Source organism: Rhinopithecus roxellana, chromosome 7 (genome assembly GCF_007565055.1).
Source record: "Rhinopithecus roxellana isolate Shanxi Qingling chromosome 7, ASM756505v1, whole genome shotgun sequence".
Classification (NCBI taxonomy): domain Eukaryota; kingdom Metazoa; phylum Chordata; class Mammalia; order Primates; family Cercopithecidae; genus Rhinopithecus; species Rhinopithecus roxellana.
The window spans coordinates 51290703-51312347 of NC_044555.1; the positions used below are offsets into that span (position 1 = coordinate 51290703).

At 42.1% G+C, this 21645-nt stretch overlaps 1 protein-coding gene across 2 annotated transcripts in view; it reads left to right on the forward strand.

Annotated features, from left to right (window-relative positions):
* The first annotated feature begins 18522 nt into the window (after positions 1 to 18522).
* Positions 18523 to 21645, forward strand: part of YIPF6 (Yip1 domain family member 6) — a 42547-nt gene continuing 39424 nt past the window's right edge. The window contains exon 1 of one of the 2 annotated variants that reach the window (XM_010376790.2): positions 18523 to 18993. In XM_010376790.2, the coding sequence (XP_010375092.1) occupies positions 18937 to 18993 (57 nt within the window). In that variant the 5' untranslated portion in view covers positions 18523 to 18936. Of the gene's footprint in view, positions 19028 to 21645 lie in introns of both variants that reach the window. The other variant, XM_030934109.1, reaches the window with a different exon arrangement.

Here is a 21645-nt window from a genome sequence, read left to right on the forward strand (position 1 = left end):
AGGGCAATTACTTTTGCACCAACCTAATGCGTAGGTTTGTAAACATGACTAAGATATTTGCACATAACTTATGTTTTGTAGATTTTATTTATCCAGAACTTATATGGCATATTAATGACTTATGATAGTATCCTACTCTGGGCAGCTGTGTAGGATCATAATACGGTTAAAAAAATACTTCCCCTCAGAAGAAGTCTTTTAGTGTAGATACAATAAATTTCATAGAAAAAAAGAGGAACAGAGTTGGAGAACCCACACTTTCTGATTTTAAAATTCACTACAAAAGTACAACAAACAAAACTGTGTTGTATTGGCAGAAGAATAGATATACAGATCAATGGAATTTAATTGAGAGTTCAGAAATAAACCTTTACTTTGATGGTCAATTGATTTCAACAAGGATACCAAAACAATTCGCGGGGGGAATGAGTAGTGTTTTCAACACATGATGTTGGAATAACTGAATATCCAGCTGCAAAAGTTGAACTTAGACCTTATATTATACCATATATGAAAGTTAACTCAAAATGGATAATAAATCTAAAAGTAAGTGCTAAAACTATAAAATTTTCAGAGGAAAATATAACTGCAAATCTTCATGACCTTAGGTTAGGTATGATACCAAAAGCACAAGCAACAAAAGATAACCAATAATAATTTATTCACCATGCATCCTTTGATGCATGAAATTAGAAATTTTCATGCATCAACAAATACTGCCATGTTTTCTATGTGTCTCTCAAAAGTTTATGTGTCAGAAACTTTTTTTTTTTTTTTTGAGACAGAATCTCACTCTGTCGCCCAGGCTGGATTGCAGTGGTGCCACTATGGCTCATTGGGCTCACCTGGAATTCCAGGTGTCAGCCACTGTGCCTAGCCTATGTGTTGGGAACTTAATCCTTCTTCCCTCATGAATGGATTAGTATCACTATCATGGGAGTGGGCTTGTTATCATGAGAGTGGCTTTGCTATAAAAGCAAGCTTTCTGTGGCCTCTTGCTCTTGTCCTCTAGCCATGTGATGCCCTCTGCCATGTTATGACACAGTAAGAAGGCCCTCACCAGATGCTGGTGCAATGCTCTTGGACTCCCTAGCCTCCAGAACCATGAACTAAATAAGCTTATTTTCTTTATAAATTACCCAGTCTGTGGCATTGTTATAGCAACAGAAAATGAACTAAGATAGATACCATAAAGAAGTTGAAAAAGCAACCCATAAAATGAGAGAAAATATTTGCAAAGTGTATTTCTGGCAAGAAACTTGTATCTATAATATATAAGGAACTCTTAAAAACTCAACAATAAAAAGACGAATAACTCAATTTAAAAAGCGGTGGAGGATTTGAATAGATATCTCTCCAAATAAGCTACATAAATTGTCATTAAGGAAATGAAAAGATGCTCAACACCATGTAATTGTGATATCTGTGACATTTGTGAAATGCAAATCAAATCCAAAATTATATATCACTTCACACCCACTAGGGGACAGCTATAATTAAAAATATATATAATAACAAATGTTGGTAAGGATGTGAAAAAAATTGAAGGCCTCATACATTGCTAGTGGAAATGTAAAATGGCATAGATATTTTGGTAAATGGCTTGAAAGTTCCTCAAAACGTTAAATACGGAGTAACCATAAGACCCAGCAATTTCACTCCTAGATACATACTCAAGAGCAATGAAAACTTATGTCCATGTACTACATGCAAACGTTCACAGCAGCATTACTGAAAAATGGAAATAACCAAATGTCCATGAATTGATGAATGGATAAGCAAAACATGGCATGTCTGTACAATGGAATATTATTCAGCTGTAAAAAGGAATTAAATACTACATTCATGCTACAGCATGGATGAAACTTGAAAACACTATGCTAAGTGAAAGAAGCCCACATATTGTATGATTCTGTTTATATAAAATGTGCAGAACAGGCAAACGTAGGTTAGTGGTTGCCCAGCGCTGGTGGTGGGCAATGGGGGATTTGAGGATGATGGCTAAGGGGTGCAGAGTTCTTGTCTGGGACAATGAAAGTGTTATAATATTGATTGTGGTGATAGATGCATATCTCTGTGAATATATCAAATATCATTCAATTGTACACTTGAAAGGAGTGAATCATAGGACATGTGAATTATATCTCAATAAAGCTGTTACAAAATCCCTGAAGTTTTATTTATTCACTTAGGTTTTCCAGGGAAGGCATCAGACTCAGAATTAATTTGTTTTTTGAGACAAGGTCTCATTCTGTTGCCTAGGCTAGAGTTCAATGGTTCAATTGTAGCTCACTGCAGCCTTAACCTCCTGGGTTCAAGTCATCCTCCCACCTCAGCTTCCTGAGTAGCTGGGACAGGTACGCACCACCATATTTGGCTAATTATTAAGTTTTTTGCAGAGACAGGTTCTTGCCATCCTGCCCAAACTGATCTCAAACTCCTGGCTCAAGCAATCTTCCCACCTTTGCCTCCCAATGTGCTGGGATTACAAGCGTGGGCCCCCACACTTGGCCCTGAAGTTTCTTTTTCTTTTTCTTTTCTTTTCTTTTTCTTCTTTTGAGACAGGGTCTCACTCTGTCGCCCGGGCTAGAGTTCAGTGGCGTGATCACAGCTTACTGCAGCTGTGAGGTGATCCTCCCACCTCAGCCTCTGGAGTAGCTGGGACCACAGTCAGCATGCCTGGCTAATTTTTTGTATTTTTTGTAGAGATGGAGTTTCACTGTGTTTCCCTGGCTGGTCTCAAACTCCTGAGCTCAAGCAATCCACCCGCCTTGGCCTCCCAAAGTGCAGGGATTATAGATGTGAGCCACCATGCCTGGCCCCACTGAAGTTTTAATAAAGCTATTTTCAGACATAAAACCACTGAAATAATTCATTTCCAGTAGACCCACACTGCAAAAAATACTTTTAAAATTTCTTCAAGTGGTAGACAAATGACACCAGTTGGAAACCTGGATCTATACACAGAATACACAGAAATGAAAAGCATTAGAAAGGGTAATTACAAGTGTGAGTAGAAAGACTTTTATTTCTTATTATTTAAATAAAATAACGTCTTAAATAAAATAATAACAAAAGACTTAATAATTAGCCAAATATGGTGGTGCGTACCTGTGGTCCCGGCTGCACAGGAGGCTGAGGTGGGAAAATGACTTGAAGGCTGCAGTGAGCTACAATTGCACCACTGAACTCTAGCCATGTTGCTGCTTTTTAAACTGACTGTTTAAAAAGCAGCAACATGGCTGGGTAAGGTGGCTTACCTGTAATTCAAGCACTTTGGAAGGCCTGAGGTGGGAGGATCACTTGAGCCTAGGAGTTGAGACAAGACTAGGCAGTATAATGAGGCCCTGTCTCTACAAAATACATATATATATATATATAATGTGTACTATGTATATTAGTACTATATATAATATATATAGTATATATAATATATATAATGTGTGTATATATACTATATATTGTATATATATACATACTATATATAGAGTGTGTGTGTGTGTGTGTGTGTGTGTGTGTGTGTATATATATATATATGCCTGACATTGTGGTACATGCCTATAGTCCCAGCTACTCGGGAGGCTGAGGTGGGAGGATTCTTTGAGCCCAAGAGGTTGAGGCTGAAGTGAGCCGAGATTGTACCACTTTACTCCAGCCTGGGTGACACTGTGAGATCCTGTTTCAAAAGAAGAAAAACAGCAACAATGTGTGACAGGGTTTATAACATATGTAGAAGTAAAATGTATGACAATAAGGGCACAAAGACCAGAAGGGAGAAATGGAAGCATCCTCATACTGGTAAATACAGGTCTCATACTGTAAATCTAACAGCATAAATCATTTGAAGGTAGACTGTGATATATTAAAACTATTTAACACAAACCCTAAAGCAATCACTATACCAACACAACAGAGAGTTACAGCCAATAAATTAACAAGAATAAAAAAATGGAATGATTGGGGCTGGACATGGTGGCTGATGCCTGTAATCCCAGCACTTTGGGAAGCTGCGGCTGGTGGATCACCTGAGGTCAGGAGTTCGAGACCAGCCTAGCCAACATGGCAAAACCCCATTTCTACTAAAAATACAAAAATTAGCAGGGCGTAGTGTTGGGTGCCTGTAGTCCCAGTTACTTGGAAGGCTGAGGTGGGAGGATTGCTTGAACCTGGGAGGTGGAGGTTGCAGTGCGCTGAGATCATGCCACTACACTCCAGCTTGGGTGACAGAGTGAGACTCCATTTCTAAAAACACAAACAAAAAATATGGAATGATAAGAATAATCAGAAAGTCAGAAAAAGAGATGAAGGGCGGCCAGGCGCGGTGGCTCAAGCCTGTAATCCCAGCACTTTGGGAGGCTGAGACGGGCGAATCACGAGGTCAGGAGATCGAGACCATCCTGGCTAACACCGTGAAACCCCGTTTTTACTAAAAAATACAAAAAAACTAGCCGGGCGAGGTGGCGGGCACCTGTAGTCCCAGCTACTCGGGAGGCTGAGGTAGGAGAATGGCGTGAACCCGGGAGGCGGAGATTGCAGTGAGCTGAGATCCGGCCACTGCACTCCAGCCCGGGTGACAGAGCGAGACTGTCTCAAAAAAAAAAATAATAATAATAAAATAAAAAGAAAAGAGATGAAGGGCAGCAGAATCAGATGGAACAAATATAAAACAAATAGCAAGATGGTATATGTAAATCTAATCATGTCAATACTCTTTTTAAATGTGAATAGTCTAAACATATCCATTAAAATACAAACATTAATTGGATAAAAAAGTAAGAATCCACTATATGCTGTCTATTAGGAACTCATTGTAAGTGTAAAGATCTAGCCTGGCACAGTGATGTGCCCCTGTGATTCTAGCTACTTGGGAGGCTGAGGAGGGAGGATTACTTGAGCCCAGGAACTCAAGACCAGCTTGGGCAACACAGCAAGATCCCATTTCAAAAAATGTCTATTATATGAAAAGTAACAGGATAGCAAAAGATATACTATGCAAACATGAATTATGCCGGATTTTCTACATTAATTTCAGAAAAAAAGTAGAGTTCAGAGCAAGGGATATTATTAGGAACAGAGATGTTACATAATAATAAAAGGGTGAGTTTGGTTCCTTCAAACTATGAGGCAAAACTGATAGATCTAAAAGAAGCAATAGAACAAAAATAAAAGGAGCAACAGATAAATCTACAGGTATAGTTGGAGACTTCAGCACTCCTCTCTCAGTAATTGATAGAACAAGTAGGCAGAAAATCTGTAAGAACATAGATAACATGAAGTACATTATCAACCAACTTGACCTAATTGGTAACACTCCACCCAACAACAGCAGAAGAGATATTCTTTCCAAGTGCACTTGAATCATTCACCAACACAGACTATATTCTAAGTCATAAAACAAAACTTAACAAATTTAAAAGAATATAAGCCACACAAAATATGTTCTCAAACCAGAAGGAAACTAAATAAGAAGTTGATAACAAAATGATACCTTGAAAAATTCCCAAATATTTGGAAACTAAACAGCATAGGGTTTTGTTTTGTTTTGGTTTTGGTTTTGTTTGTTTGTTTGTTTGTTTTTGAGACAAGATCTCATTCTGCTGCACAGGCTAGGGTGCAGTGGCACCGTCATAACTCACTGTAACCTTGAACTCCTGGGCTCAAGTGGTCCACCCACTTCAGCCTCCAGAGTAGCTGGGACTACAGGTGTGTGAAACCATGCCAGGCTAATTTTTAAATTTTTTGTAGAGATGGGGTTTCTCCATGTTACCCAGGCTGGCCTCGAACTTCTGGGCTCAAGTAATCCTCCTGCCTCGACCTCCCAAAGTACTGGGATTACAGGCAGGAACAACCGTGTCAGACTGGTTTCTGCATTTTTAAGGTCTGTAAAAACCCAAAACAAAAAGAAATAAAGAATAATGTGCAACAGAGACAATTGATCGTCTATATAACCTAAAACATTTACTAGCTAGCCTTTTACAGAAAATATTTGTCAACTTTTGAGTTAGAGGATTGCTTCTCTGACAGTTGTTTGTTTGTTTATTTTTGAAATGGAGTCTCACTCTGAAGCCCAGGCTGGAGTGCGTTGGCAGGATCTCGGCTCACTGCAACCTCTGCTTCCTGGGTTTAAGCGATTCTCATGCCTCAGCCTATGGAGTAGCTGGGATTATGGGCATGTGCCACCCCACCCGGCTAAGCTTTCTATTTTTAGTAGAGACGTGGTTTTGCTATTTCGGCCAGGCTGGTCTCGAACTCCTGACCTCAAGTGATTCGCCCGCCTCGGCCTCCCAAAGTGCTGGGATTACAGGAGTGAGTCATGGCGCCAGCCTGATTCTCTGACAGTTTTAAATGTATTTTTACATAGTCATTGTTCTGATGAGGTTTCCTAAATTCTCTTGGGTCAGTTTGAACACTTAAATTTTTCTAAGAAACAGTCTATCTCCTTGACGCTTTCAAGCTTATTTGCACAGATTTGTACATAGCACTCTCATGTAAATTAAAAATAAAAACCAATTTTCCATTATTATTCTTGGCCTAAATTTCAATTCCATCTTTACCACTAACCAAATTTCCGAGCAATTTGGAGCAAATAATTTACCTCTTTAGAGTCTCATTTTCTTGTGAAATGGAAATAAGAATAAAACCTACCTCATAGAAATTTTGTGAAGGTACAATAATGTATGTGAAATTAGTTTGTAAAATAGTAGAGTTCATGCAGATGTTAGTTAATATTTTTAATCTGCTAGGAGACTTAAATGCAGTCATTTCGTATATGCGAACTTTTCCTTTTACTCTTGAGATGTTATCCTTGAGTAGGAAGATATGGGATCAAACCTAGTGTATGAGTGACTTAGATAATACAGATGGTTGTGAGGAGCAATAACAGAGAATGTGCTTATGGATGCTAACATGTGGGTACATGTGTGGTCAATAGAAGGTCTCTTTGGACTGCTTTTATTTTCTCAGTGAATTAGGGGGCAAAGTTTTCATCTGAAATTCAGGATTGGAGAGGAGACATTGAAGTTTTGAGGAGAAAGAAGGTATGATATAATCTTTAGGTGAGTGGGCAAGTAAATGGACTTAAGAAATCTGTGTGATCACCAGGCAGCCTTAAAGGTCTATGAAGCTTTGTGGTCCCTTAAAGTGAGACCAGTCAGCTAAGTTGTATGTTTTGCTCTGATAACATTTAGCTGACGATGTAAACACCAAGTATATAGAGTGTTGGGTTTAACCAGGTCTGTACTCTTGCCAAATGAGTGCAATAAAAGCAAAAGATGGGTAAGGGAGTTGAGAATGTTGCAAAGAAATGATTGTGGTGATTGCCAGTTGAGTTTAAACTGAATAAGGAGAGAAAAGTGGACATTAGGGGGATGAAAGACAGTAAAACTGTGGCAAATCAGTGGATTGTAGGTCTCAGTAGGATTAAAGTGTAGGAGTAAGATGGTCTTGTCTCTTTCCCTGAGCTTTTATCGCTTGCTTTTTCTTAGACCTCATTTCACATACATTAAAGATTTGTGCTTTTCTGAGAATCCACACACAGACAGACGTAGGAAATAATTTGGAGGGCTGGACTGAAGAATTAACTATATTTTAAATTTGTGTAGGCCGGGAGCAGTGGCTCACACCTGTAATCCCAGCACTTTGGGAGGCCAAGGCAGGAGACTCACTTGAAGGCCTGAGTTTGAGGCTGCAGTGAGCCTCAAAAAATAAATAAATAAATACACACACACACACACACACACACACACACATATACACACATACATACATACATACATACATACATACATACATACATCTGCATCCAAGTAGTTCAGATATTAGAGAGTCATCTACTCATCCTAAGGGACTGCAGTGTGTTAGGAACTCAGTGGCCTCTCTGCCCTTGGTCATGTCCACTCACAGGAGTCTCTGTTCCCAATCTTATTAGAGAGGAAACTTTAAAATGATTCCTCGTGGTTCATCTTTCCTTCCTTTTTCTTTCCTTTTCCTTTTCTTTTTTATATCTTTCTCTTTCTCTCTCTCTTTTTTCTTTTCTTTCTTTCTTTTTTCTCTTTCTTTCTTTCTTGAGTTGCTCTGCTGCTCAGGCTGGAGGGCAGTGGACTCACTGCAGCCTCAACCTCCTGGGCTCAAGCAATCCTCCCGTCTCAGCCCCTCAAGTAGCTGGGACTACAGGCACCTGCCACCAGGCCCGGCTAATTTTTTTTTTGTAGATATGGGGTTTTGTCATGTTGCCCAGGTTGGTCTTGAACTCTTGGCTCAAGTGAACTGCCTGCCTCAGTCTCCCAAAGTGCTGGGATTGCAGGCATGAGCCACCGCACCTGTGGAATTTGTATGCTTATTCACTACATCAAAAACACCTCATGTGGTGTTTTTTATATTTAAGTTTACTTCAAACTTTAACATGGGAAGCATGGGAAGTATTGAGTTGCTGTTGCCTACTCCTAAGGGTATCCTTTCCTTTGCTATTCTTCCTCTTTCCTTGTTAGGCTCGTCCTTCTCAAGAAAGTGATGGGGGAGGGGTGGAAAGTATGAGTGTGTAGTACAATAGACACATTGCTCTTTGCACTGTGTGTCATTTTAATGGCAACCTAATTGCGTAGGTTCTGTTTGCTTTTCAGAAGTGCACTTTTTAGATGAACTCATTCAGAACAAACATTGACCATACATTCGTCCACAGTGGCCCTATGTTCACCTTTTTTTCAGTTACAAAAAGGGGAGGCATTGCTGCCAAGAAGCAAGGTAGTGAAGGGCCAGAAAAAAAAAGCAGAAGGAACAACAGAAAACAGTAGGGGAAGGAACATCTCCCATTGGCTAGCTACATACTAACATTCACCACTCAGTTTATCCAAGTTCCATCTCACGCCTCAGCTTCCCTCAGCCCCTTGGCCTGACTTTGTTGACAGAGTAGTTTTATGTCACCTTCCAACTGCCTGACCCCAACACTCTCCATCTCAATTCTCTATTCATGGGCCTTGCTCTCTCCAATCCATCACTGGCAGTGTGGGTTGATTTTGTCTTACTCGAAAACAAAAACATTCTGGCCAGGCGCAGTGGTTCACACCTGTAATCCCAGCCCTTTGGGAGGCCGAGGCAGGAGGATAACTTGAGATCAGGAGTTCAAGACCAGCCTGGCCAACAAGGTGAAACCCCGTCTCTGCTAAAAATACAAAAATTAGCCGGGTGTGGTGGCATGCGCCTGTAATTTCAGCTACTCGGTAGGCTGCCGCATGATAATCACCTGAACCTGGGAGGTGGCAGTTGCAATAAGCTGAGATAACACCACTGCACTCCAGTCTGGGCAACAGAGAGAGCCTCTGTCTCAAAAAACATACATACACAAAAACAAAAACCAAACAAAACACATTCTAACAGACACAGAACACTTATCTTCATATTTTTACATAACTATGTGTTCTCAATTTTTACAATGAATGTAATTTTTTTGTGTAAAATTTTAATGTTAGAAAAAGTAAAAGTTCTTGTCCTACCATCCTTGTGTGGTATCTGTCTGTCTGTCTCTCACACAGGTCACTCAAGTTAATGGGAAAGAAAGAACAGGGGGCCAAATTCTGAAGTTATAAATAATAGAAAATAAAAGATCTTCTGTCTCCAGTGAGGGAATAGATGAGAGTCTGGAAGGGCAAAGTCAGGTGGGGATGGGCAGCAGACATGTGTTTCTTTTCTTTTTTTTTTTTTTTTTAAATACTTATTTATTTATTTATTTATTTATTTATTTATTTATTTATTGAGACAGAGTCTTGCTCTGTTACCCAGGCTGGAGTGCAGTGGCTCGATCTTGGCTAATTGCAACCTCTGTCTCCTGAGTTTAAGCAATTCTCCTGCCTCAGCCTCCTGAGTAGCTGGGATTACAGGCACACACAAACATGTCTGGCTAATTTTTGTATTTTTAGTAGAGACGGGGTTTCCCCATGTTGGCCGGGTTGGTCTCGAAACCAACCCGGTTTCTCAGATGACCCGCCCACCTCGGCTCCCAAAGTGCTGGGATTACAGGCATGAGCCACCGCCCCTGGCCAAACATGTGTTTCTATTGTAAATATTAATAGCTAACATTTAACTCAGTCCTCAAAACTCTATTAGGCAGCTATTGTTATCTCCATTTTACCGATGATGAAACTGAGGCATGGAGAGATTTAGTAACTTGTCCAAAATGACACAATTTACTAATGATGGAGCTGAGTTTCAAACCCAGATAGTCTGGTTCCAGAGTTTGTGTGCTTATTCACTACATCAAGCTGCCTCTTTGAAAATGTAAATATAAAAAGTAAAGATAAAATGAAAGTAAAATTGCTTCCTTGACACTCCTACTACCACCACTATTTTTCAGATGACTGTTGCCTTGTGTTTAGAGTAGGCATCAAACACCTTTCAAGCCCTGCCTTGTATTCTTTCCACCTATAACTCCGTAGGCAGGTTCAACCTGACAGTACTTTGCCTACACTGTGCTTTATCTCATAGAAGTCCACAGGCTTCTTCTTGCCTGTGGGAACCTGTTCTAATATTCTGAAGCATGCACAAGTCTGGAGGTGAAAGGGAATTAACACTGCACATAGTGACTCCTGACCAATGGGATACAGGAGCTGTAGAGAGACTCCTACTCTTCTGTCCCTCCAGTGGACAACTCTGAACTGCATTCTACATGGCTCCTCAGTGGGATTGACCCCAGGTGCCCAGCTGGAAATATATTCTTTTAACCACTTTCCCTCCTTTTCTGCTTCAATCTTTCATGTTCCCCACTCCTGTTACATGGGATGACTTTCCAATATCAACACCAACATGAAAGTCCTTGTCTCAGGCTGTGCCTTCTGGAGGAAATCCAGGAATAGACAGACAACTGCAGCAATAAGATATATTTTACTTTATTTTTAGCATTTTACTTTCTCATATGATATATGCCCTTTTTTTTTTTTTTTTTTAATTGAGACAGCATCTCAGCATCTCAGCTCATTGAGATCCACCTCCCAGGTTCAAGCAATTCTCCTGTCTCAGTCTCCTGAGTAGCTGGGATTACAGGTGCCTGGCACCACACCTGTCTGATTTTTCTATTTTTATTAGAGACGTGATTTCACCATGTTGGCCAGGCCATGTTGGCCTGACCTCAAGTGATCCGCCCACCTCAGCCTCCCATAGTGCTAGGATTACAGGCGTGAGCCACCTCGCCTGGCCTGATATATCCTCCCCTGCTCCACCCCTCAACTTTTATTTTTATTTTATTTTATTTTTTTTGAGATGGAGTCTCACTCTGTCGCCTCAGGTTAGAGTGCAGTGGCACATTCTTGGCTCACCACAACCTCTGCCTCCCGAGTTCAAGTGATTCTCCTGCGTCAGTCTCCCAAGTAGCTGGGATTATAGGCCCCTGCCACCAAACCTGGCTCATTTATGCTTATTTTTTGTACTTTTACTAGAGACAGGATTTCTCTGTGTTGGCCAGGCAGGTCTCAAACTCCAGATCTCAAGTGATCCGCCCACCTTGGCCTCCCAAAGTGCTGAGATTACAGGTATAAGCCACTGTGCCTAGCTTATATCCCCATTTTTAATGAAGATATTCATATTGCTTTTTACAATATATGTGATGACTGTTTTTTTCTAATTTTTAATTTAATTTAATTTAATATATATATTTTTGAGACAGTCTGGCTCTTGTTGCCCAGGCTGGAGTGCAGTGCCATGATCTCAGCTCACTGCAATCTCTGCCTCCTGGGTCCAAATGATTCTCATGCCTCATCCTCCCAAGTAGCTGGGACTACAGGCATGCACCACCACACCCGGATAATTTTTGTATTTTTAGTAGAGATGGGGTTTCACCATGTTGGTCAGGCTGGTGTCAAACTCCTGGCCTCAAGTGATCTGCCCGCCTTGGCCTCCCAAATTGCTGGTATGAGTGAGCCACTATGCCTGTCCTGCTTTTCTTTTCTTTTTTTTTTTTTCTTTTCTTTTCTTCTTAGTTCACAGAACATGAAAAGGGCATCCTTAGCACTTGGACTTTTGTTCTCATCTTTTTCTTCTTTCGGTGGCAAGATGGTTGTTGCATTCTTGCATCTCCAGACATCACGTCTAAATTCAAGACAAGAAGATTGAGAGGAGTAAGCCATGCAAGCTGAGTGCGTGTCCTCTACTTAATAAAATAATTGCTTTCTCAGAAACCTGCCCACATAACTTCTGTTTTATTCTCATTAGCCAAAACTGGATCATATGGTCATTCCTGTGGGTAAAGCTGGGAAATTGGAGAACAGGATCGTCATGATTGATTTGAATCGATTGTGATTTATTGCCTGGGCCTGAACAAAAGTACAGGTCTGTTAAATAATAAGGGGGACATGGATACTGGTAGGGAAATTGAATTCTTATGTGTTCATTAGTCCTTCTGTTTGCATAAATAGTATTTTTATAAGCTGCTTTTCTTGTTTAATGTACCACACACATATATCTTAGTCCATTTAGTGTTGTTATAACAGAATACCTGAGACCGGGTAGATTATAAAGAAAAGAGGTTTATTTGGCTCATGATTCTGGTGACTGGAAAGTTCAAGATTGAGTTTCTGCATCAGATGAGGGCTTCAGGTTGCTTCAACTCACTGTGGAAAGCAGAAGGAAAGCCAGCATGTGTAAAGAGATCACATGACAAAAGAGAAAGCAAGGGTGGGGAGGTGACAGGCTCTTTTTAACAACCAGCTCTTGTGAGACTTAATAGAGTGAGAACTCAAGCGCCCCTGAGAGAGGGTATTAATCTATTCATGAGGAATCCACTGCAATGAACCAAACACCTCCTGCCAGGTCCTATCTCCCAACATTGCCACATTGGGGATTAAATTTCTTTCTTTTTTTTTTTAGAGACAGAGTTTCACTGTGTGGCTCATGTGGCTCAGGCCTATAATCCTAGCACTTTGGGAGGCTGAGGTGGATGGATTGCCTGAGGTCAGGAGTTGGAGACCAATATGAGCAACATGGCAAATCCCTGTCTCTACTAAAAATACAAAAAATTAGCCGGGTGTGGTGGCATGTGCCTGTAGTCCCAGCTACTCAGGAAGTTGGGGCAGGAGGATTTCTTGAACCTGGGAGTTTGAAGCTGCAGTGAGCAGAGATCGTGCCACTGCCTTCCAGCCTGGGTGACAGAGTGAGACTCTGTCACAAAAATACATAATAAAAAAAAAGAAAGCAAATGTTAACTGCTCTACTGAAAATGTTCATGGTTTGAAAGAGAGTAATTTATGTGGGCATACACAATTACAAATGTTGCTAGATATACTTGTAATTGAAAAAACAGGCCTGGCGTGGTGGCTCATGCCTGTAATCCCAGCACTTTGGGAGGTTGAGACAGGCAGATCACCTAAGGTCAGGAGTTCGAGACCAGCCTGGTCAACATGGTGAAACTCTGTTTCTACTAAAAATACAAAAATCAGCAGGGTGTGGTGGTGGGTGCCTGTAATCCCAGGTACTCAGAAGGCTGAGACAGGAGAATCGCTTGAGCCTGAGTGGCAGAAGTTGCAGTGGCTGAGATTGTACCATAGCACTCCAGTCTGGGCGACAGAGTGAGACTCCATCTCAATAAAAAAAAAGAAAAAAGAAAAAAGAAAAAATATTATGGCAATTCCTATTCTGTGAATTTGTTTATGTGTATCACATTATTTTACCTTCAGAGGTACTTTGGAGTTTTTGTGAATTGCCTAATGGCAAAATATAGGGCACTCTACTTCATCTCATAATTATCTCTTACCCTGTTTGTTAACAGGGAACGGATATGTGTACCGTGAAAAGGCACCCAGGGAACATGAATACTGACTGCATCCCCAATCGCTTTATAACTTGACCTCCTCCTAGCCCAGTGGCAACGCAATCTTTAGTCAGGGTGCTGATAAAGCCCAGGGATGAGGTACACGGTAGAGGAGTTAGGGAGATTGGTTAGGGAAATCTTCAGGGAAGTGGGAAAGCACTAGGGAATGGGGTAAGGGTAGGGAATTGGGTGGGCCAAGGCAGGAATGGAGAAGGGAAAGAGGTGGAGGTAAATAGAGAGGTTAGGGAAGGATCTGTCAGTACTTTTTGAGACTGAAGAAAAGCTATGGTTACACTAGGAAGGGTTAAGTGCACAGATAAGAGCTATATTTATACAGAGAAGTGCTATACTTTGGGAAAGGCAAGTGCCAAGAAAATAAAATGCTGAAAGTGGGAAACACATGTGGAGTTTGTAGGGATGTAGGATTGCTTGTGTATTGGAGACTGAGGTTTAAGCTAGTGTTAATGGGTGAGAGTATTCAGTGGGACCAATGGCCTCAGGGAGAATGGAGCTGGCCTTTGTCCCAAGACGAGGAAGAATCTAAGGACATTGCAGGTACTTCCAGAACAGTGCTAAATAACAGGGGGGGGGATAAAAAGTATTCTTGCCTTGTTCCTGGATTTAATGTGAATACCAGGTATATCATGATGTTGGTTTTCATTTGAGACAGATATTTTTTGTCACATTAAGTTGTCATATTTCATTTGCTAACAGTTTGTTTAAGGTGTTTGTGTGTATGTATGTATGTGCATGTGTACATATATATATATTTTTTAAAATTTTGTTTTGAGACAGGGTCTTGCTCTGTCACCCAGGCTGGTGTGCAGTGGCATGATTACAGCTTACTGCAGCCTTGCCTCCCTGGTTCAAGCAATCTTCCCACCTCAGCCTCCCAAGTAGCTGAGACCACAGGTGTGTGCCACCACTCTTGGCTAATTTTTAGTTTTTTTGAGAGATGGAGTCTTGCTCTGTCACCAGGCTGGAGTGCAGTGGCATGATCTCGGGTCACTGCAACCTCCGTCTCCTGGGTTCAAGCAATTCTCCTGCCTCAGCCTCCCGAGTAGCTGGGACTACAGGCACAACCCACCATGCCCAGCTAATTTTCATTTTTTAAAATTTTTTTGGCATTTGAGTAGAGACGGGTTTCACCATGTTGCCCAGGCTGGTCTTGTACTCCTGAGCTCAGGCAATTCGCCTGCCTCGGCCTCTCAAAGTGCTGAGATTACAGACATGAGCCACCACGCCCAGCCTCTCAGCAAGTTTTTATTTTTACTTTTTTGTAGAGACAGGGTCTCCCTGTGTTGCCCAGGCTAATCTCGAACTCTTGGTCTCAAGTGATACTCCTCTCTTGGATTCCCAAAGTGCTGGGATTACAGGTGTGAGCCTTAATCTAACCATGCCTGGCCTGTAGATATATATTTACAAGCAAGATGATATATAGTTTTCTTTTTAGTACTAAGTTTTTCAGGTGTGGTACCATGTTTATGCTAGGTCCCTAGAATAAATTTGTAAACTTTGCCTTTTCTTCTCTCTTGAACAATTTATACAGTGTAGGAATTATCTGCTCTGTGAAGGCTTGAATGAATAGCCTAGGAAACCATCTGGGTCCAGCACTTTGAGCGTGTGAGAAAAGGGGAGATATTTGGCAACTTTTAAAAAACTAATACATGTATACGTTTAAAATTTCAAACTGCTTCACATACAATGAATAGTCTTCACTTGCAAGTCAATCCACCCCTATTGCCAGTTTCTCTCCCCACAGGCAACCAGTTACCAGCTTTTTGTGTAGCCTTCTGGACACAGTCTGTGACTATTCAAGTACAATGTATGGATATCTATCCATTGCCCTTACATTTTTACCCAGTTGATAGCATATCATACAAACTGTCTGCATCTTGCTTTTTATATGTATGTATGCCTGTATTTATTTATTTTTGTGGAGATGGATTCTTGCTCTGTCACCCAGGCTGGAGTGTAGTGGTGTGATCTCAGCTCACTGCAATCTCCTCTTCCAGCATTCAAGAGATTCTCGTGCCTCAGCCTCTCGAGTAGCTGGGACTACAGGCACAGGCCACCATGCCAGAAATTTTTTTTTTTTTTTTTTTTTTTTTTTTTTTTGAGACGGAGTCTCGCTCTGCCGCCCAGGCTGGAGTACAGTGGCCGGATCTCAGCTCACTGCAAGCTCCGCCTCCCGGGTTTACACCATTCTCCTGCCTCAGCCTCCCGAGTAGCTGGGACTACAGGCGCCCGCCACCTCGCCTGGCTAGTTTTTTGTATTTTTTAGTAGAGACGGGGTTTCACCGTGTTCACCAGGATGGTCTCCATCTCCTGACCTCGTGATCCGCCCGTCTCGGCCTCCCAAAGTGCTGGGATTACAGGCTTGAGCCACCACGCCCGGCCGGAAAAATTTTTGTATTTTTAGTAGAGACGGGGTTTCGCCATGTTGCGGTCTTGAACTCCTGAGCTCAGGCAATCTGCCCACCTCGGTCTCCCAAAGTGCTGGGATTACAGGTGTGAGCCACCACACCCAGCCAGCTTTTAATATGTATTTTAAATTTTTCCTTTCAAAATTTCGTTTTAATGAAATTCCCCACTTGTTTTGAGTCAATTCTGACCATTTTTCTGTGAAATTATTTCCTTAATATTTCCTGGTTATTTTCATAGAGTTGTATGCTATATTGTCCTGAAACATAGATTAGCCAACAAAGTTCTCCATACCTACTGACTTAAATATTAATTCCACTTCTACCACTTACAAAGGTTCTGAGTAACTTTGGGCAAGTCATGCAAGTCCTGCTGTATTGTAAATATCCATGATCTGGCAAAGAGTAATGACTGTTAAGTGTATTAAAGAAACTCTGAGTTAGTCTGGTAATTTTTTGAGATACACTTAAAACTGAAAACATAGAATAATTCCTATTTTTGGGAGCTTATTCCTATGCCTCCCCTTCCTTCACAACCTTCCTTCCTGATTTTCTTTCTACAAAGCATATTGTCTCACACCCAACCAGTACCCTATTAGTTAAATGGGAAGAACAGGCATTGGTAGTCTGAAATAATGCCCAAGTAACCTGAGCACTGCCTGCCTCAATTGTTCTATGGTCTGTCCTCCTCTTTTTTTTTTTTTTCTTTTTTTTTTTTTTTTTGAGATGGAGTCTTGCTCTGTGGCCCACGCTGGAGTGCAGTGGCATGATCTCGGCTCACTGCAAGCTCCGCCTCCTGGGTTCAAGCCATTCTCCTGCCTCAGCCTCCAGAGTAACTGGGACTACAGGCGCCCGCCACCACGCCCGGCTAATTTTTTTATATTTTTAGTAGAGATGGGGTTTCACCGTGTTAGCCAGGATGGTCATGATCTCCTGACCTCATGATCCACCCTCCTTGGCCTCCCAAAGTGCTGGGATTACAGGTGTGAGCCACCGCGCCCGGCCGGCCTGTCCTCCTCTTAACCTGGCACCAAGGCTACCTTGAAATACGTGGCCAAGAGGGCCAATAGATGAGGTTAGAAGGGGTAGAAGCTAGGGGCTTGTGGCTGGGGAGAGATAGCTAATTTTGGAGGTTGGCAAGGAAATAGCAGACATTATCAATGGCCTCAGGGAAGTGGGATGGGACGTGGTGATTTGGTAATCATAGGGTGGGAGGATGAGGTGAGAGGCTGAGGCTGGAGTTGGGGCATTTGTAGATGATATTCCCTTGCAATTACAAAAAGATTTCATATCTACTGGCTTAAATTTTAATATCACTTCCACCAGTATTTGTGCAAGTACTAAAATTGTACTTGGTCCGAAGGGGAATTATCGTAAATAAAACAAAACAACAAACACCAAAAAAAAAAAAAAAAAAAACCTCCATTCGTTTGGAATTTCGTCCCTCCACATTCCACATTCTTCCTTCTTAAGTTTACTACTTGGATTGCCTAGTGTGTGTGTGTGTATATATATAATATAAAATATATATATACACACACACACACTAGGCAATCCAAGTAGTAAACTTGGATTATATTATATAATCCAATATAATATATATATTGTATATATATTATAAACATAACATAATATATATATTATAAACATAACATAATATATATATTATAAACATAACATAATATATATATTATAAACATAACATAATATATATATTATAAACATAATATATATATGTTTATATATATATATTATATAAAACATTTTTATTTCACACCCATCCCCTGCCTTGTTGGTCAAATGCTTAACACCACCAAAGGGCACTCAGGCGTCCTGGATGCTGATGCTGTCAACAATGGCTGCATGGTCTGACTACATTTTAGCCTGGGGCCAATGTAAACTGGGACCAGAAACACTGTGAAAGTCCAAAAGGATGAGATAAGGAAAAGAGGTTGGGACATGCAGATTATTTTTTGTTTAAGTTATTCTCACAATAGTTACTCTCTTTTAGACCCTGAACATTTTCAGTACTTGCGCCAAATAGTTTAGCAACTTTTGAAGTGGGATTAACAAGTTTGGTCAACTAAGCTTCTTGCCCGCCCACCCCCAGAGTGGGTGCCCGAGAAAAGTAATCCTGGTGGGTCGGTGTGGAGGCAGTAGAGAGGTTTATAAAAGTCAAGGAAATGGGAAGAGGATTGGGAGCAGGAGGAGAGGCGCAGAGTCAGCGGGGCAGGGGCGGCGGCGGAGGGAGCAGTAGGTTGGGGCTTGAACCTTTCATTCCGGGGCACGGAAACTTGAAGTCGCTCGGCGGCCAGGGAAGGGTAGGAAGAGGCAGGCTCTTTCCTAGAAGCGCTGTGATAGAGGGTCTGGCACTCCAAGCCAACTCCTGAGAGCGGGAAATGGGCCGGGGGGGGGGGGGGGGAGTCGGTGGGGTGGAGAGGGCGGCAGTGGTTGCGACAGCGAAGGAACGGTCTGAGAATCTGGCTTGTTAAAGGCGGAGCGTGTCTAGCGGGACCCGTGGCCCGGAAGAAGCGAGACAAGGCGACGCGGAGCTGTCCCCGACACCCCGTGGACTGAGGGAGAGCGAAGGGCCGGGGCCGCCGGCCATTACCAGGCGCCATTAGGTGACGCGGCCGCACGCGATGACGCGCTGACCGGCCGTGGCCTCCACGTCGCAGGTTCCGCAAAGACCTGTGGGAGCGACCCAGGAGAAGGAGGGCCAAGATGGCGGAAGCGGAGGAGTCTCCAGGAGACCCGGGGACAGCATCGCCCAGGCCCCTGGTGAGCTTGGGATCTGCGACAAAAGGGACCGAGGGTGAGGCAGAGTGCCCCCTAAAGAAGTCGGGGAACGGGCTCGTGGCCTGAGAGCTGGATCCCCTTCCGCCCGGCAGGCCCTTCCTGTACCCGACGCCAGAACCAGTCCCAACGCTGCACCTGTTCTTTGCGCTAACCATTTTGCCCATTGCCCTCCTGGTTCCTTCCAGGTCTTTTTGTGAAACTCTGATCTTTCCTTTCCCATCCTCCCAGGGCTCGTCATCGTCCCCTACATTGTGTTAAATGGCGAACTTTAGGTGATTTCTTATCGTTTCTTCTGCTGTCCCCTCATTTTTATCAAAACCTGTCACCAACCTTTGTTGAAGGAATAATGAGAGATTGCTTCCCATGGGACATTAACGTTTTATTGCTTATAACTTTAGTATTGACTTGTTCCGTGACCCCAGTAGGCCAGGTTTAACCCCTGCCATTCCTGTCGCAGCTCCTTGCCATTCTCTTCACCATACTTGTTCTCCTTTCTTATTTTTTACTTTTTTTTTTTTTTTTTTTTTTTTAAATCGAGACGGTTTTATTCTGTCAGCCAGACTGGAGGGCAGTGGCGTGGTCTCCGCTTACTGCAACCTCTGCCTCCCAGGCTCATGTGATCCTCCCACCTCAGCCTCCCTAGTAGCTAGGATCACAGGTGCATGCCACCACACCCGGCTAATTTTTTGTATTTTTTGTAGAGATGGGGTTTTGCCATGTTGCCCAGGCTGGTCTCGAACTCCTGGGCTCAAGCTATCCTCCTGCCTCGGCCTTCCAAAGTGTTGGGATTACAGGCCTGAGCCACTGTGCCCGGCCAACTTCAGCATACTCTCTTGCTCCTGTCTCTGCAAGGGATAGAATTTCCATTGCAAGCCCAAAGTGTGGACAAGTATTTTAAGAACACAGGCTTTGGAGTTAAACTTTACCTGGGATGGAATCCACCCACTCTGTGAGTCTGGGCAAGTCATTTTGTGGAGGGTGTTTCTTCATCTGTAAAATGGAGATAAAAATACCTGCCTCAAAAGAGTTTTTAGAAAGATCAAATGGCATAATTTATGTAACGTGTCTAATACTATCAGTACCATCAACTGAGGAGTATAATGAGGTCAACATTCTGCTCCTGTCCCTCTTCTCAATGTGTTTGGTTATATAGTAGTTGCTCGCTAAATGGTTCTTCCTTTTCCTCTTTCTTTTCTTTTTTTTTTTTTTTTTTTTTTTTCTTTTTCTTTTTTGAGACGGAGTTTTGCTCTTGTCACCCAGGCTGGAGTGCAATGGCACAATCTCTGCTCACTGCAACCTCCGCCTCTGGGATTTAAGCAATCCTCCTGTCTCAGCCTCCTGAGTAGCTGGGATTACAGGTGCCTGCCACTATATCCAGCTAATTTTTGTATTTTTAGTAGAGACGGGGTTTCACCATGTTGGCCAGGCTAGTCTTGAACTCCTGACCTCAGGTGATCTGCCTGCCTCAGCCTCCCAAAGTGCTGGGACACAGGTGTGAGCCACCGTGCCCAGCCCCCTTTCTTCTGTTTTGAATTAGCAACTTAACATAGTGAACTGAGCTGGGAGATCAGTGAACTTGATTCTAGTCCTAGCTCTGCTGCTTACTCTCTCCATTTGTTCACCTCTTCATTCACTCAACAAATATTTATTGAGCATCCACTACTATGTTCCAGGCACTCCTTTAGACACTGGGGATATGGCAATAAGAGTGAGTTGTGTTAAGTTCTGTTGTGACCTTGAGTAAAATCAGGCTGAACCCCAGTTTCCTCTTTTGGAAAATGGTGATAGGAACACATCACTGAATTAGCGAAGAGTACTAAATGAGATAATATACACATAGTGCCTACTATGACATTGTCATAGGTGCTTAGTAGTTTTTAGTTTCTCTCTTTCATTTAAACTTCTCCACCCCTCTTCTGTGAAGCTTTCCCCAGTTAACTTCAGTGGTTCTAATCACTCATTACTCAATATGCAATCTGCTTCCATTCAACAAATGTTTAGTGAACTCCCACAATGAGTAATGCACTGTGCTAGTTGCTGTAGGGAATGCAAAGGGCCTGCCTCTATAGTGCTACCAGTCTAAGTTGTAGGGATAAGACAAGTACACAATGCTAAAATAAGGCAGTATATAAGAGAAAGTTACACAAAGAATATTACAGAAATTTAAAGGAAAATGCTTTTATGTCCAGTTGGGGTGACCAAACTACACGGTGGAAGTTACATTTGAAAGGACTTCAAAGGATGGGTAGGATTTGAAATTGCAGTTGAGCATAAGAGCTATCAATAACTGAGCACCTGCTACATGCTAGGTATTGTGCTAGACATCCTCTGCGTATTTGCTAAACTTTACAGCAGTCATATCAGTTAGGTGGCTTTTAACTACATTTTATGTGCAGATGAGGATATGAGATGCAGGGAGGGTTGATGATTTCCCTAGGGTCTACATCCAGTTCGTGCCCATGCCTGAAATTTGAACCTAGATCTGACTCTGAAGCCCAGACTATATCCATTTGTGCTACACAGCCTCTTGTGAACAAAGGCACAGATGTTGGAAGGTGCTAATATATATATAGAACAACAGGTAGATCACTTTGGCTGAAGCACAGGGAATTATTAGGAGATAAGCCTTCAGAT